Source organism: Benincasa hispida, chromosome 8 (assembly GCF_027475165.1).
Source record: "Benincasa hispida cultivar pf3 chromosome 8, pf3_genome.v1.1, whole genome shotgun sequence".
Classification (NCBI taxonomy): domain Eukaryota; kingdom Viridiplantae; phylum Streptophyta; class Magnoliopsida; order Cucurbitales; family Cucurbitaceae; genus Benincasa; species Benincasa hispida.
The window spans coordinates 27,507,408-27,524,540 of record NC_143485.1 but is presented as its reverse complement, the minus strand read 5'-3'; the positions used below and the strand labels follow the sequence as shown (position 1 = coordinate 27,524,540).

Sequence of the window (17,133 nt, the reverse complement as noted above, 5' to 3'; positions counted from 1 at the left end):
GATCCTTAATAATGCCCAGGAGAATTATACAACCACTAAAAAAAGTTGTTGGCGGTGGTTTTTGCCATGGAAAAGTTTCGACCTTATTTGCTGGGATCAAAGGTCATCATTCAAACAGATCATTCTGCTATCAAATACTTGATAACAAAGAAGGATGCAAAACCAAGATTGATAGGATGCGTCGTACTACTTTAGGAGTTTGAGGTCCTACTACTTCAGGTGTTTGACACAGAGATTATAAACAGAAAAGTGTCAGAGAATAAGGTTGCAAATCATTTATCACGACTTGAAAATGATGAAAATGATCGTGTACAACCCTCTGTAAACGCCTCATTCTCTGATGAAATGCTGTTGAAAATTAATGAGTATTTGCCTTGGTATGCAGACATTGTCAATTTCCTAGTTTGCAAACAATTTCCAGAAGAATATACCTATCAACAAAAGAAAAGGCTCGTGCACGACTGCAAATTTTATTATTGGGATGAGCCCAACCTGTACAAAAGAGGACCTAACCATATCCTGAGACAATGCATTCCAGAAATGACATTTCATCGCATCCTTTATCAATGCCATGAATTCCCCAATGGTGGACATTTCAAAAGTCAGTGCACAGTTGAAAAGGTCTTGCAGAGTGGATACTTCTGGCCCACCTTATTTAAGGTTGCACACGAATATGTCATGAAGTACGAAAGGTGCCAACGCAGTGGGAACATTTCAGAAAAAAATGAAATGTCAATGAATGTTATTTTGGAGGTGGAATTATTTGATGGGTGGGGGATTGATTTTATATGGCCATTTCCACCGTCTAATGGCCACAACTACATCTTATTAGCTGTTGACTATGTATCCAAATGGGTGGAGGCGATTTCCTGTGCCTCAAATGATACGATCACGGTCTCAAAATTCTTGCAAAAAAACATCTTCACTCACTTTGGCACTCAACGTGCTGCAATGAAGGCATACATTTGATCAATCGCATCATCAACAAAATTTTTATCAAATACAACGTTCACCACAAAATAGCCACAACGTATCATCCCCAGAAAAATGGTCAGGTTGAGGTATCAAACAGGAAAATAAAGACAGTGTTGCAAAAAGTTGTTAACTTTACGCGTAAATATTGGGCTCAAAGACTAGACGAAGCATTATGGGCATACTGCACTACATACAAAACTCCCATAGGAATGTCCCCATACACTTTAGTCTTCGAGAAAGCTTGCCACTTGCCATTGGAACTTGAACACAAAGCATTTTAGGCTACAAAAAAACTTAACTTTGATTTGAAGAGTGCGGGTAAGGCGAGGAAGCTTCAGTTGTTGAAAATAGATGAATGGAGGCTGCAATCATATGAGAATGCTAAAATTTACAAAGAATGAACAACGCGTTGGCATGATCAATGCATTCGTAAGAAAAACTTTGAAATTGGCTAAAAAGTTTTATTATTTAACTCTCGACTGTGTCTTTTTCCAGGGAAGCTGAAATTACATTGGTTAAGACCATTCATCATCAAAGATGTTTATCCGCATGGAGCGGTAGAATTGATTAGTGAAGATAGGACCAAAAAATTCAAAGTAAATGGGCAAAGGATCAAGCCTTACTATGGAGGGGATTTTTATCGCGAAAAAATCTCCATAGACTTAGGGAAGCCCTAATGATGCAGTACAAGGAATCTCTGCACTTTGAAGCAATATCCATTATGGGACGCATTATTTTTTTTTTTTTGTGTATTTTTTTCTTTTACTGCTGTTCTTTTCATTTAAATTTCTTATTTCTTATTTTTGTTCTTCAAGCTTCTTTATTTTTGATCGACTGCCTTCTGATTTCTTTTTTTATTATTTTTTTAAAAAAAAATTGGTAATTGGGGTTTCTGATACTATCAGTGATGCGATGAGATTGGTGATGCGTGGAAATTGTAGCCCAACACATATCCAAAAGAACTCATCGCAGGTAAGGGAAGATATGTCATCCCACCCTAGGTCGGTGAAAAGACACGCTGGTTGACATTCCATCAAATCAGCATTATTGTGTTCAGCATTATATTTACCTTGAATTGCGAGGCAGTCCATTATTTCCTCTTCCACCCTTCGCATATTTAAACCCCTCTTCTCACATCCTAATTCCTTACGCTTACCTAAACCCTAAACCCTTTGTACCCTAAAAGCTTTTCAATGAAACTTTAAAGCTTTCCAACCTTCTTTCCATTCATATCTACTCCTCTAGCATTCCAAATGGCTGACCAAAACACTCATTTATCCACCCGAACATCTACCCCTACCTTCTGCTATGAGGTGGTGTCCCTGTCTATTTCCATTAATCCTATCTCCTTCCCTATCGCTGTCATGCCAACCTATGTGCCACCACCACAGTGGCATCACCATCACCATTCAACCCTACACTCATCCCCTTAGCTACAGTTGCGTCTCAGTCTTCATCTCCTCATGCTTGCCTACAATCAACTACCTCCATTACAAGCGAGGCAAGGCGTAGGGATGAATGAGAGTACAGGGACATTATAAAAAATTTAAAACCTCTTGAATCCCTTGATGAAGGCTTAGTAAACAAGTTGGGCTTGAACCATCGCCGCTTGGGTCTGACAGCGCGACACGTAAGGAGAAACAAGGTGAAGTTGTAGTTGATGTTGAAGAGGAACTCTTTGCGATAAAAAGTGGAAAAGAAGGAAGGAAAACAAGCAATGAAGTAAGTGCTTCTGCCTCATCTACAGAGGCACTGACAAAAGAGTTTCAGAAAAAGGCCAAAAGGGTAAGGGAAGGCCTGAACGATATAAGGAAGAAGGCAGAGTGTTTAATAACCGGGACAGAGCTCCATCGCGAGATTCACAATCAGGAGCTTGAGCGTATAGAAGTTCCATCGCATCCTAAGAAGTCATTGGATAGCGTAGATCGAGTTGCGATGGAACTTGATAAAGAATTACATGAGGAAAGTGAAGAAGAAGAAGAGTGCTAGAAAAAAAAAGGCTTAACGCATTGAGAAAAAAAGGGAAGAAAGTGATAAGGGAGGTGGATGTGAGAAAGAAGAAGGAAGTTGAAAAACCTAAGGTGGAAGAGAAGAAAAATGGAGCAATAAGTAGCGCTCCTTAAAAAGAAAAAAATATAAAAACAAGCGATGGAGAGGAAGGAGGAGAAGGGCAAAGTGCCCACGGTAGAGGAAGAAAGAAAGTGGTCATCAATTCTAATCGAGATGGGTTTCTTCCCGGAAAGCTCGCCTCTACTGCCCTTCATCATTGATATAGTCAATGCACTGGGTTGGAAAATTTTTTGTGTAGGGGCTAAAATGGTTAAGCCTTCTATGGTGACCACATTCTACAAGGGAAAGCCTCACTCTAGAGGATACAAAGCTGATGTTGTGGAGGCAACAATTGGATTTGACGTTAGGAGAATTAATCACTTATATAATTTGGAGGACATTCCTGACATCGAGGGAAATAGAATAATTAAGAGCCTAACTTCTAAAGAGTAAAAAGAAGCGTTGAAGGTGGTAGTGCTACCTGGGACGAAATAGACTGTCTCAGCAAAAGGGGTCAAGAAGTTGTCACCGCACAACCTAATGCAAGAAGCTATTGTGTGGTTGTACTTTGTCCAAAAAGCTACTCCCCACAACTCATGACCATTTGGCCTCTAGAGAACGAGTAATGGCCATCTTCTGTATCATGCGACTAATCCCCATCAACATTGGTCTTTTGATTGCATACCAAATTTGGTCATTTTTCTCTAGACCAAAGGGGCAGTTATTCTTCCCTTCACTCATCACTGATCTATGCGTGGCTCAATGATGGTTTGAAGAAGAAGAAGATGTGGTGATGAAAAGTGCATGGACAAACAACTCTCTTTGCTGCCTAATGAGGTTTCTAGTGCAAGACGTTCAACCTAAGCCACAAGTGAAGTGGCAGCCTTAAACCCAGACTACCTCAGAAGCCTCTCAACGCAAGAAAAGAAAAGTGATTATCGCTCTAGAGGTTGACGAAAGAATGCTCCCCTCGCCCCAATTAGAAAAATCTCCACCATCCCAGCCGGACCTTAAATCTCTCAGGGTAAGCATTGACCTCAACATTTGAATCTCTTAGGCATTGGCTTTGACATTGGCAAGGTGATGGAACATAAAAAACGCATGCATAGCAGAAGCGATGAAATAGATAACATTCTAATTGCATTAAAAATAATAATAAGCATGCAAAGGGTTAGAGAATACAACCTTTGAAGACTCCACCACAATCTTCCTCTCCTAAGCTCGATCGACACCACCAACGGTAAATCCTGCTATTCTCCAGTTGAAAAACACGGTTGTGGCGCTGTTATGTTAGTAAAAATAAGGGAATTTCACTCTAGAAAGAAGGAGAGTAAAGAGAAATGAGGCGGAAAATTTTAGGTCAAAAGTTGTGGAAGCATGAGTCTTGCAAAATTCAAAAAACAAAGCCTTTTGTAGAGAAAACACATGCAAAATCTCATTTTGCATGTCTTCCACTTCAAACTCCATTAACATGTAATCTCTAGGTGTCAAGCTTGAGAAATGTCACTTCAATGTCCACTTTGTTGGTGGGAAAATCCAACAATTGGATTTTTCCACTAACTAATTTTTTTTATTAACAAAATGAAATACAATTTTTAAATTTTGGAAATTATTTAATTAAAACAAGAATATTTGTAATGCATAGTAGAATAAGAGAAAAAATCTAAAAAATATATTACATCTTTAAAATATTTGCAAATATGGATAAGTTGACTAGTCAATCTTTAATTTTTTTTTTTAAATTTTCAATTTTGCCCTTCTTTGTCTTATCTTGTTGTACAACCGTTTTTTTAATCATTTTATTTTCTTTCTCTTCTTTGATTTTTGTTTCTTCTCTCCAATTTTTTATTTTTTCATTTTATTTTCTTTTTCAGTTTTTGTTTCTTCCTTTTTTTTTTAATTTTATTCTTTCCTTTATCCAATTTTTGTTTCTTTCTTTTATTTTTTATTTTCTTTTATTTTCTTCTTTTTCCTTTCTTTTTTCTTTCCTTTATTTTTTCTTTTCTTTCATTTCCTTCTTTTTTTTTCTCCCTTTTTTCTTTTTTATTTTAATTTTCTTTTCTTTCTTCGGTTCCTGCTTATTCATTTTTTTATTTTTATTTTCTTCCCTTTCTCTGATTTTTGCTTCTTCCCTTATCTTTTTTTATTATTTTCTTTTCTTTTCTTTCTCCGATTTTTTGCTTTTTCCCTTTCTTTTTATTTTTTTAGTTTATTTTTTCATTTTTTTGGTTTTTGCTTCCTTTTTTCTATTTAATTTTTTTTCCTTTTTTCAGTTTTTCTTCTTTTCTTTCTCTTATATTAAAAATTTTTCTTTCCTTTATTTAAATTTTTTCTTCTTCCTTCTTTTTTCACAAGAATTATGAAGCTGAGTTCATAATTCATAAGCTAAGTTTTGTACGCATGACTTGAAAGTACTCAATTCATAAGTGACTTAACACCAACAAGCCAATCATCAAGTTTGATTATTATAACAAATAATAAATATAAATAGCAAATGAAAGTCTATCAGTGATAGCCACTAATATTTTCTATCATTGATAGCTTAATCTTTGATTATATTTTTGTAGTTAATAGCCACTTATAAAAATCTATCATTGATAGCCAACTTAGTGAATTCAATTAATAAAGTTGAATCTCAAACTAAAATGTAAGTGGAATGCCTAGAAGTTATCATTAATAGCATGTTTATCATTGATAGAAGCTATCATAGAAAAGAAAAAGGGACTTAAAAATGTTCGGGAAGGATAAGAAAGGGGCAAAAGGGTGTTTAGTGGCTATGATTGATAGAAGCTGTTACTGATAGCATATTACCAGTGATAGAAGCTAATACTAATAGCATGTTATCGATGATAGAAGCTACCCGATAGCACGTTATCGATGATAGAAGTTACCACTGATAGCACGTTATCGGTGATAGAGAACTATCACTGATAGCATGATATCAATGAGATAATTGATAGCATCTTATTAGTGATGTTATCAGTCAAAGAAGTTATCATTGATAATCATAATGTGAGTGATATTAGTGATATCGGTGATAAAACTTAGGTGATATCTATATATTGAGTTTCTTTCCAAGGTGATAACCAGTTATAGAAGTCTATCATTAATAACCTTAAGTGTTAATATTTCAAGGTTGATTCTAATTAATGAAAGTCTATTAGTGATAACGACTGATAGCCATTGATAGCCTAAGTAGTAATATTTCAATGTTAATTCCAATTAATGAAAGTGAATCAATAATAGCTACTAATAATTGATAGAAAATTAAAAGCTAATATTTCAAGATTGTATTAATTTTTCTCAAATTGAAAGCTATTGCTAATAGCAACGATAGCAAATGATAGAAGCTATCAGCGATAGCAACTGATATCAACTATCAGTGGTTACCATTTTTTGATACCAGTGATAACTTTTAATTTGAGAAAACCGAGAAGAAGCGAATAAAATGGTAGCTAGGCATGGATTTTTTAGTCTTTTACCATTTTTTGATCTATATATGCAATTATTTTATCCTTGTACTACATATTCTATTATTTTAGGCTTGAATTCTATTTATGCAATTAGCCCTTAAAACAATTTCAATTAAATAAAAAAAATTAATATCACATATTAAATTGTTTAAGACACCTAGCTTTGATTAATCACATTAATCAAGTTTAGAAAACACTTTCATGCTAATGATCAAGTATACTCTAAAAAATAATTAATTGTAAATTATATCTCATATAAAATACAATTTTTCCTAAAACCCGAATTTGAACATTTCAAATTCTTACTTCACATAGTTCTTCGATTTTGTTCATATTGAGCTAGCAAGGAGACCCGATGGACCTACAGCTCATGGACTCCAATGATTCGAGACTAATCGGCCAAACTCTTTAACCTAGTTAATCAACATTCGTTCACTAACAGGACTGTCAACTATAGCCTGTAGTTGCACTCCCCTCACTGTAGATATATTATATGTCCATTTGATATAACCGTCATCAATAAGTTGATCCTTCAAAGTTTGTTCATAACCTCAGCTAGGTCAAATACCGAAATACCCCCGAGTTACATCTTTTCTCCTTAAGTACCACTGTCCCTCTAATGAACAATTGATTTAGGATCATAATCACTAAATCCATTCCCTCTCAGGCCAACGAGAGGATGGGCCCCTTGTTCAAGACCCGGGATCAGCCTTTAAGGGAACAACCTTTCTATTATCCCTAACATGGGTAGGAGTGAATTCCATCTTGCAAATTCTATGTCCCCAGCCATCCACCCTATCTTATCCTTTAAATGGGAGGCATATTGAGCAGCGATGCTAGGCTTACCCTCACCTATGTAGATCAAAGAACAATCGCGAATAAATAGGAGTTTATAGACAGCTCAGGATTCAGATCAAGTTATCTAGGTCATCAAGAAGTGAAATTAAACAATATTAACAGTAAACGGTGTTAATACATAACAGTGATCATTTCGAGGTCTGTTTTAAACAATCTCATCGTGTAGAACAATCCCGCTCACATGTCTCTACATGAACGAACTGATCATATCGTTTATGATACTTTACAACATTTGTGACAATCATAAAGCGGGATGTATTCAATAGTACCTCCAAAAATAGGTACCCAACCTAATCCAAGTACTATAGATAATTTAGGCTATTTTACTCGTACTTGATTAAGTTTATGTCCCCACATAAAGTCCAAGTATTCATGACAATAGCCAAGGGTTCGTAGTTTATTGGATTTAGATTTATTAAACAATTAACAACACTTATCCGAATAAACTACATATGTGTTTACTGTTTACAAAACTACGAGTTTTGGGACATACAATCCAACAAACTCCCACTTGGACTAAAACTCCTAGTGGGTTACAACATAGTTGAGTGCTGTGAGAGAAAACTAAATACAATAAACTAGGGCATTCCATACCCACTTTCCCACTTGCCCTATTTATTCTACCCGTAGTCCTAAACTCTTTAGGTGACCCTTGAAAATCTTAGCCGGGAGGGCCTTAGTAAACGGATCAGCAATATTGTCCTCAGATGCTATTTGTCTCACAATAATGTCTCCCCTTAGCACGATCTCTCTGATGAGATGATATTTGTGCTCAATATGTTTTCCATGCTTATGGCTTCTAGGTTCTTTGGAGTTCGCTACTATCCTACTGTTATCACAATACAAAGTGATTGGCAGTCGCATGTCTGGAACAACTTCCAGATCATTTAAGAACTTCCTAACCCATACTGCTTCCTTGGCTGCTTCACAAGCAGCAACATATTCTGCTTCCATTATGGAGTTTGCAATGCAGCTTTGCTTAATACTTTTCCATACTACTGCTTCTCCATTTAGACTGAACATCAATCCCCAAGTAGATCTCCTAGAGTCTATATCGGTCTGAAAATCGGAGTTAATATATCCCGTAAGGATCAAATCCTTATTTTCATATACGAGCACATAGCTCCTCGTTGTCCTAAGATACTTGAGGATATTCTTAACAGTAGTCCAATGTTCATAACCAGGATTGGACTGATACCTATTGACAATCCCTATTGCAAAGTATATGTCTTGATGAGTACATAGCATTGCATACACCAGACTTCCAACTACCGATGCATAGGGAACTCATCTCATATCCTCAACTTATTTAGGTGTCTTAGGACATTGTTCCTTTGACAAGTGTATTCCATTCCTAAAGGTAAAAGACCTCTTTTCGAATCCTGCATCTTAAACCTAGACAACACCTTTCTATATAAGATGTTTGAGACATGGCTAGCACTCTGTTCTTTCGGTTTCGAACTATTTGAATCCCAAGAATATATTGCGCCTCTCCAAGATCTTTCATTTGAAATTGGGTTACTAGCTAATTTTTAATGTCGGTTAGGTATCCTACATTATTCCCAATAAGTAGGATATCATCTACATACAAAACTAGAAATGCTACAATGGAGTTGATGATCTTTTTGTATACACACGGTTCATCAATGCTTTGTTCAAAGCCATAAAATTTGATCGTAGTATCAAATCTTATATTCCAGGATCTAGATGCTTGTTGCAATCCATAAATAGATCTCTTCAGTTTGCAAACCTTTTGCTTCTGACCTTGTTTAATGAACCCTTCTGGTTGGACCATATAAATACTTTCTTCAAGATCTCCATTTAGAAAGGCAGTCTTGACATCTATTTTCCAAATTTTATAATTATAAAAATTGGCAATGGACAAGAGTATCTTGATTGATTTGATCATAGCAACAAGTGAGAAGGTTTCTTTATAGTCCACCCCTTCAACCTTGGTATAACCCTTTGCTACTAACCGGGCTTTATAGGTCTGTACCTTCCCCGTATAGTCTCTTTTACGCTTGTAGATCCATTTACAACCGATAGGTCTTACCTCACCAAGTTTATCTACAAGTTCCCAGACTAAATTAAAGTACATAGACTCTATTTCAAGGTCCATGGCTTTGATCCAGTGATCTCGATCAACATCATCCATTGCCTATTTATATGTTAATGCATCCTCTAAGCCATCATCATGTATGTTGACTTTGGTTTCAGTTAAACCCATATAGCGGTCAGGCTGTCTCACAACCCTCCCACTACATCAAGGCTCTCTCAACTCTTGAGTAGGATGTGATGGACTAGACGTCCTTGATCTATCTGCAACTCTTGTTGATGAGCAAGGTTGATCAACAGCTTTTGTTGATTCGTCTGTAGCATTATTTGAAATCTCTTCCAATACTAGTTTACTGCGGGGTTTATGATCTCGAATGTGGCCTTCCTCTAGGAATGTGGCATTTTTCGATACAATTACCTTATCATCCTGAGAATCATAAAACTGACCACCTCTCGTTCCTTTAGGGTTACCTACAAACAGGCATAATTTTGAATGATGTTCCAATTTCTTAGGATTTTTCACCAACACATGTGCCAGGCAACCCCAGATCCAGAAATGACCTAAACTAGCTTTACGTCCTGTCCATAACTTATAAGGTGTTTCTGACACACTCTTAGAGGGAACGTTATTCAAAATGTAAGCTACAATCTTTACTACATACCCGTAGAACAAGTTAGGCAACCGAGCATAACTCATCATGGACCGAACCATGTCCAACAAGGTTCTGTTTCTCCGTTCAAATACACCGTTCTACTGAGGCATTCCTGGTGCAGAGACTTGTGACTGAATATAGTGTTCTATCATATAGTCCTGGAATTTCAAGTCCAAATACTCCCCACCTCAATTTGATTGAAGTGTCTTAATAGATTTACCTAATTGGTTCTCAACCTCGGTCTTAAATTCCTTGAACTTTTCAAAAGCTTCAGACTTAAAATGAATTAGGTAAATGTAACCGTACCTTGAATAATCATCTATAAATATAATGAAATATTCATAACCTCCCTGTGCTTTAACACTCATCGGTCCACAGAGGTCCGAATGCATGAGATTTTAGGTTTCTTTGGCTCGAGGACCTTTTCCAGAAAAAGATCTTTTTGTCATTTTTTCTTCGAGACATGACTCACATGGCGGTAAAGAGACATATTCTAACTTGTTTAGAAGACCACTTTTAGCCAGTCTCTCAATCCTACTGAGATTAATGTGGCCAAGTCTCAAGTGCCAAAGATAGGTACTCTGAGAAATGCATTGCCTTTTTCTTTGAGTTTCAGCTGTTTTAAACATTTCTGTGTTATATACAGCTTCAACTTTAGATTGTTTTAACTGATATAAGTTACTTTCTAAGTTTGTAGAACAGATTTGTATACCTCTTTTTGTAATGAACACTTCATTAAGACAAAAATTTACTTTATACAAATCTTCCAACAAACAGGAAATAGATATCAAATTTCTTTTACAAGAAGGTACATAAAGAATATTTTCTAAATGCAGATATCTATTTCCAAAAGTTAACTTAATAGCTCCCACTGCTTTAGCTGAGATGTGCTCCCCTGATCCAACCCGAAGAGTAATATCATCTTCTTCAAGCTGCCTCTAGGAACTAGTTTCTTGAGAAGAAATCAGGGTAGAATCTTCACTCTCCACTATACATGTTTCAATAACTAGTAAATCTAATTTACCTAGTTTTTTTTTTTTTTTCAACTTTCTATGCAGTTGGAGCCTTCCCCTTCCCAGTTTTCTTCTTTTTCTTTTGAATACTTCTATTCTTAGAGAAAGAAGGGCCAAATTTACTCCCAGAAGACGATTCTTTCTGTGGTTTCCTCTTTGAGGTGGAAGCAACATTTTCTTCTGCCTCTTAACCTTTATATTTGTAAATCTGGAGTTTGTTGAGAACAATTGTCAAGTTATACTCAATCTTATTCATCATTGCATTCATTTTGAATTGAAAAAAGATCTTCGGAAGAGACTGCATGATAAATGCAACTTGACTCTTCTCATTCATGACGACTCCGTTCAATTCTGCAACATCAAAATCAACCATCATGTTCAAAACATGTTCCTTTATAGAGGTTCCTTCCTTCATTATGAAGTTGTAAACGAATTTAATTGTGTCATGCATGGCAGATGTGGACGATTTTCCAAACAGGCCCTGCAAAGAGTCCATGATCTCTCTTGTAATAGCTAACCTTTCATGTTTCTTAGACAATACATCAGATATACTGGCTAAAATATAAACCCGAGCCTTCTCATTAGCTTTGACCCATCTGTCATACGCATCTCGAACTGTTCGGTTTGCATTGAGACCAGGAGATGGAGGACACTCCTCCGTTAAAACAAATCGAAGATCATCTATTACTAGTATCGTGTTAATATTTGATTTCCAAGTTCCGTAATTATCGCCCTTATGTTTTTCAGAAGCTAGCAGTTGTATAATGGATGTTGACATTGCTGAAAAAGTAAACAAATTATTAGAGAATTGATTTAAGTCTTTTATTCCAATTTATTTAGCAAAAATAATGTATCCATTCTCATCATTATTTTGCTATGATACTTCAGTGAGTCAGAATAGCCCCCCACAGAAGGGCAGTGACTACTCCTTCACTGAATCAAGACATTCTTGACTAAATACTAACACCAAAATAACTCTTATCCTTATAGTACTTAGTTACCGTTTATTTAGTCAAGAACTTTACTAACACTTGTAAGTCTTGTAAGTGTATACCCGCCACTTTCAAATTACGAAGATCGAAATCAAATAAGACCTCGAAGGGAGAAACAATTGTTTGAAAATGGACTTAAGTAACCCTATCCATTTTTAGAGTTCACGGTGTTTCGGATCCTATGTTACAACCCTCCGAAGGGATAGCCGTCACTAAACAACTAGCAAAGGGTCGCATAAAGCCAACCAACAGGTGCAACATAGGAATCTTACAGTGTGACCTAATGAAAGAGACCGTAGGATATGTTGACACACACCCTTCACCCACTTACTATGAACTACTTCCCCTATTCACCTTGCTATTGACCCATGCAAACACTTTCTAAACGGAGGTAGCCACTAATAGCAACTCGAAGCCGAGCATAGATCTCGCGATGTGAACTCTTAGGGACGTGAGAGCTAGAAATAATATATCTCATATATTATTAATCTCCCGCTGAAATGTTCTATTTTATAAAAGATCGGGTATTTACATGGTTATTAACCGGCTAATATTTAACAACCTAAGCCTAGGTGATTTTCCTAGTATAACTCTTATACCGGGATTAACCTATGATGTCTAAGTGGTAAACCAATTTTATTACCTTACACCACTCATGCATGCTCATAAAACTAGGGTTATTGACTTAGACGCAAGTTTGATCTCCAAGTAAGAGGTGTTTCGTAAACCGTCAACTTAAGTACCCCTAACCCTAGACAAGATCTCCCTGGGTAAGTAAACAACTCTTGTTTTACAAGTAATCGACCTATTCTAACTCTTAAAAATGCGATTGAATTGCAAACCCTAGGTAAGCATGCATCTTATCTTTGTTATAGATTTTAAAAGTCTAGGTTATTTTATAACAATTATAAAATAAATTATAACATTTATAACCTTAGAATATTCATCTATAACATGCTTCCTTAAACAAACATGCTTTAATATAACACTTATATTAAAACCTAGCATGCATACTATATACATTATAACACTTATAACATATAACAAATGCATGCCACATGCTTATCCTATGGTGGGGTTTCTAAAAAACTATATGGCATACTTTATGCACACATAATCAAACAATATTATACATCACATGCATAATAAGTAAACAACACTTATTATTACATTAGGGGACCGGTTTTAGCATTAAAAGTAAACAAACAACTAAATTATCACATAATTCAGCAAGCAGCTCCCTCGATCCGGCTTCAAAACTTTGAACCAATCCAAAGCGGCCAAAAACCACTCGAATCGGCTTGAAAACATGAAAAACCAGGTTGAACCGGTTAAACTGGCTCAACTAGGTCAACTGGACCGGTCCAGACCGACTGGTCAACAGATGGAGCATGCAGGTCGACGAGATGTGAACCAGGTCGCGAAGTGGGCGCACGGACCGGTCGAGTCGACCAGGTAGCTGGCGCGTGCGGGGCTACTGATGAAGCCGGGTTGTAGAGCAAACAGGTTAGATGTGAAGAGATAGCTGGCGCGCGTAGGGACTCTACTGAACCAAGTCGGGTCGTTGGCTTCTCAGGTCTAGGAGGTAGAACTCGGTTCTGAAGGCTTAAACTGGGCACGTGAGCTTTTCTCCAACAAATTAAAGTTGTCCTCTTTCCTGGTACTGAGCAATTACAGCCTAAAAATGACTCTAATGACTCTAGCAAATTTATAGGCCCTTTGACACATATTAAACTTCATATACATGTGAGAAATTACAAATTTCAATAAGAAATTAAATGGAAAAAAATGTCAAAACCGTAATGTATCTGTTAGGATTTTTTACTTTAGGGGCATTTTTGTCTTTATACTTGTACCCTAGGGTTTCCCTTTTTTCTATTTAAACCGGCAAACACTGTGTATTCTTTGTATCAGATTAACTAATAAGAAAGAATTCTATACCATAGTTTTTCTCCTTGTACTAGGGTTTTCATGTAACTGTACATTGTTTTTCTCTTCCCTCTTCAATATTTCATCATGCTATCAGAGCTAGGTTACGAAACCCTAGCCGTCATGGAAGAGAACCAACCATAGTCTTCTTCAGCCGATGGAATTTTAAGTGTTGACATGAAAACAACTATTCAAGCAGCCATGAAGGAATGCTTTCAAGCAGCCCTACCAAAGCTGATTTCAGCCGTTTAGCTGCAATCAATAGAGGGCCGGGGTCAGCTGTCGATGGAGAGCCGTAGTCGATGGGAGCCTCCACGCCAGATGGAAGCCATGATCAGAGATCAATACCAAAGTAGCGCTACCTTTGACAGTCGGATGGAGACGAAGCTGATTAAGTCGCTTGAGTCCAGCCATGGGTTTCTGTCATCCGTGTCGATCGCACCATTCGAGTCCTTTGTGCCAGGTCTAATCGATTGTCGTGGCAGTGGGGTGCTGTCGTCCGTGCTAAGTACTTCGCTCGAGCCTTCTAGCTGATCAAATCAGATGCCGCTCAAGCTATTCAGCCGTTCGAACCAGCTGATGCCACCTCGTGTGCCAGGAAGGTATGAGAACCATCTGCAGCCGCCAACGACATCTGTCCAACCGTCAGTGGTTGCTTCTTTTCCAGTCACTCGTGGCTCGACCCAATGCCCTGATGACGTTCGAAATGGTTGGCATATCTCCAACAACAAATTTCAGACTTGGATACGATTCTCGGCGCAAATCCCCAACCGGTTCAACAAGTCTACTCAGAAAATTCGATAAATTCGTTCTCTATTTTTCCAAATGCTTCTTATTTATCTGGCTCGATGGACAACTCTACAGGATTTCTCGTAGGAGAAAAATTAAATGGCCAACATTCTACACCCTCTCTTAGAGAAGTTTGCTTCGAAATATGACTGGAAAGGATTGGTCATGCGCCATGAATAACCTTATTACTACAACTGATGTAGCAGCTTTCGTTGCAAAGTCGCCTAGTGCTGATGGCGATAAAAAACCCCCTCCTGTGTGTAAGCACTGTAAGAAGCCCTGGCACACAAAGAACTAGTGTTGAAAATTGCATGGGAGACCCCCAAATAGCAAGAGACGACAGTCTCATGACAAATCAAAAACTGGTCGTGCCCTAATGAGTGACTCAGCAGATGAACATACTCAGAAGCAGTCTTGAGTTGACAGTAAGAACAGTTTGAGTACAATTGGGGTGAGTACTATTGCTCAATCAAGTAAATTTCACTCCTTTGGCCTTGTGAGTATAATTGGTAATAAACTACGAATATTAGATTCAGGGGCCACAAACCACTTGACTGGTTCCTCTGACCAGTTTTTCTCTTATCAACCTAGTGTTGGAAATGAAAGGATCAGGATTGTTGATGGGTCTTTTGCCCCTGTTGCTGGAAAAGGACGGTGTCGCCCTTTGATGGCTTAATTCTCCAATATGTGTTAAAAGTTTCTTACAATCTTGTATCTATTAGTAAAATTATGAGGGATTTAAAATGTCGTGTTATCTTCTCACCTGATGCTATTGTTTTTCAGGATCTGAACTCGAGGATGACGATTGGCACTGCCCGGCATGACAGGAGGCTTTATTTCCTCACTGAAGAAGCCTCATTTAAGATATGTGATAGGGCTAGTTTGTTTTCATCTCATTTTTCTATTTCTAAAACTGACTATATGTTATGGCACTATCGCCTTGGCCATCCTCATTTTCAGTATATGAATTATTTGTTTCCTCATCTTTTTCATAATGTTAATATTTCTAAGTTAAAATGCGGTATATGTGTCCAAGCAAAACAACCCTGTGTTTCTTTCAAGTCTCAGCCTTATAAGCCTTCTAAACCATTCACCTTGTTCCATAGCGATGTCCGGGGTCCGTCACCTATTACTACCATCACTGGAAAGCGATGGTTTGTAACCCTCATTGACGGTCATACTAGGCTAACCTAGGTTTTCCTTCTGATCGAAAAATCCAAAGTTATATCGGTCTTTCAAGAATTCTAAAATTTTATAGAAACTCAGTTCAATGCCAAAATCTCTAATCTCTAGAGTGATAATGGTTGAGAATACCTTAATAATTCCTTAAGAGAGTTCCTAATCTCAAAAGGAATAGTCAATCATAGTTCCTTTGCGTACCCTTTAACAAAATGGAGTGGCCGAATGGAAAAACCGTCATCTAGTCGAAGTTGCTCGGTCTCTTATGTTGTCCACTTCCCTTCCTTCTTATTTATGGGGTAATGCTCTCTTGACAACAACCCATCTGATAAATTGATTGTCGTCCTGGGCTTTAAAGTTCCAAACCCCCTTAGATTCCTTTAAAGAGTTCTATCCAAATACCCGGCTTCTTTCTGATGTACCCCTTCGAGTCTTTGGTTGTCTTGTGTTTGTTCATACTCATGGCCCTAACCGAACCAAGTTTACCCTTCGGGCTCAGAAATGTGTCTCTGTGGGGTATCCACTTCATCAGCGTGGGTACAAGTATTATCATCCCTCTTCTAGGAAATACTTTGTCTCCATGGATGTGACATTCTTCGAAGATCATACATTCTTTCCCAGTGGTTCTCTTCAGGGGGAGAACAATAGTGAAGAAACCAATTGGGGTCCGAGTCTATCTATCTTGCCTGAACCCATCCTTGATATCAGTACCAATGAATCCATTCTATCGACCAAACAAGTCTCATGGATCACATACTATAGAAGGAATCTCAGGAAGGAAATGGCAGTGCCTATTATTTCTCTAGCTCCAGTCCATGAGTCAGAACGGAGATCAATTCCAGGTATTAATAGTCCTATCCCTGATGATGGTAACAAATATGATAAAACTGATGTTTGTATTGAAAATGGTAAGGGCAAAAATAGGGAAGACAATGACAGCAAAGATGTAATCGAGGTAGAAAATGATGATTGTGAGACACTTGTTCTAGCAGAGAATATTGTTGAACTTGGAAAAGAAATGTCACCTATTCCAGCTGAAAACACAACTGAAAGTGGAAAACGACAGAACATGAGACATATGAGTAGAAGGGTGAGTGCAGTATGAAATCCGAGGAAAGTAAAGACAGAGATGCATCCCTTGACCTCCCGATTGTCCTCAGGAAAGGTA

General features: G+C 37.4%; 1 protein-coding gene and 1 pseudogene across 1 annotated transcript; both read right to left on the bottom strand.

The window, feature by feature from the left end:
* Positions 1–7,970: 7,970 nt before the first annotated feature.
* Positions 7,971–8,603, bottom strand: LOC150034474 (secreted RxLR effector protein 161 pseudogene; annotated as a pseudogene).
* Positions 8,604–9,618: 1,015 nt separating this feature from the next.
* LOC120083997 (uncharacterized) lies at positions 9,619–11,854 on the bottom strand. Its single transcript, XM_039039902.2, has 2 exons — positions 11,269–11,854; positions 9,619–9,881 (listed from the first exon to the last, which is right to left on the bottom strand). Exons 1-2 carry the CDS (start codon positions 11,852–11,854, stop codon positions 9,619–9,621), a joined length of 849 nt encoding a protein of 282 aa, XP_038895830.2.
* Positions 11,855–17,133: the final 5,279 nt, after the last annotated feature.

What these genes read in the sequence shown, in the direction of transcription:
- LOC120083997 (XM_039039902.2), bottom strand. Translation starts at nt 11,854, where the DNA reads ATGTCAACATCCATTATACAACTGCTAGCTTCTGAAAAACATAAGGGC. An exon ending in CCAGATTTACAAATATAAAG is followed by an intron (nt 9,882 to 11,268) that starts GTTAAGAGGCAG and finishes GCCTGTTTGTAG; the next exon opens with GTAACCCTAAAGGAACGAGA.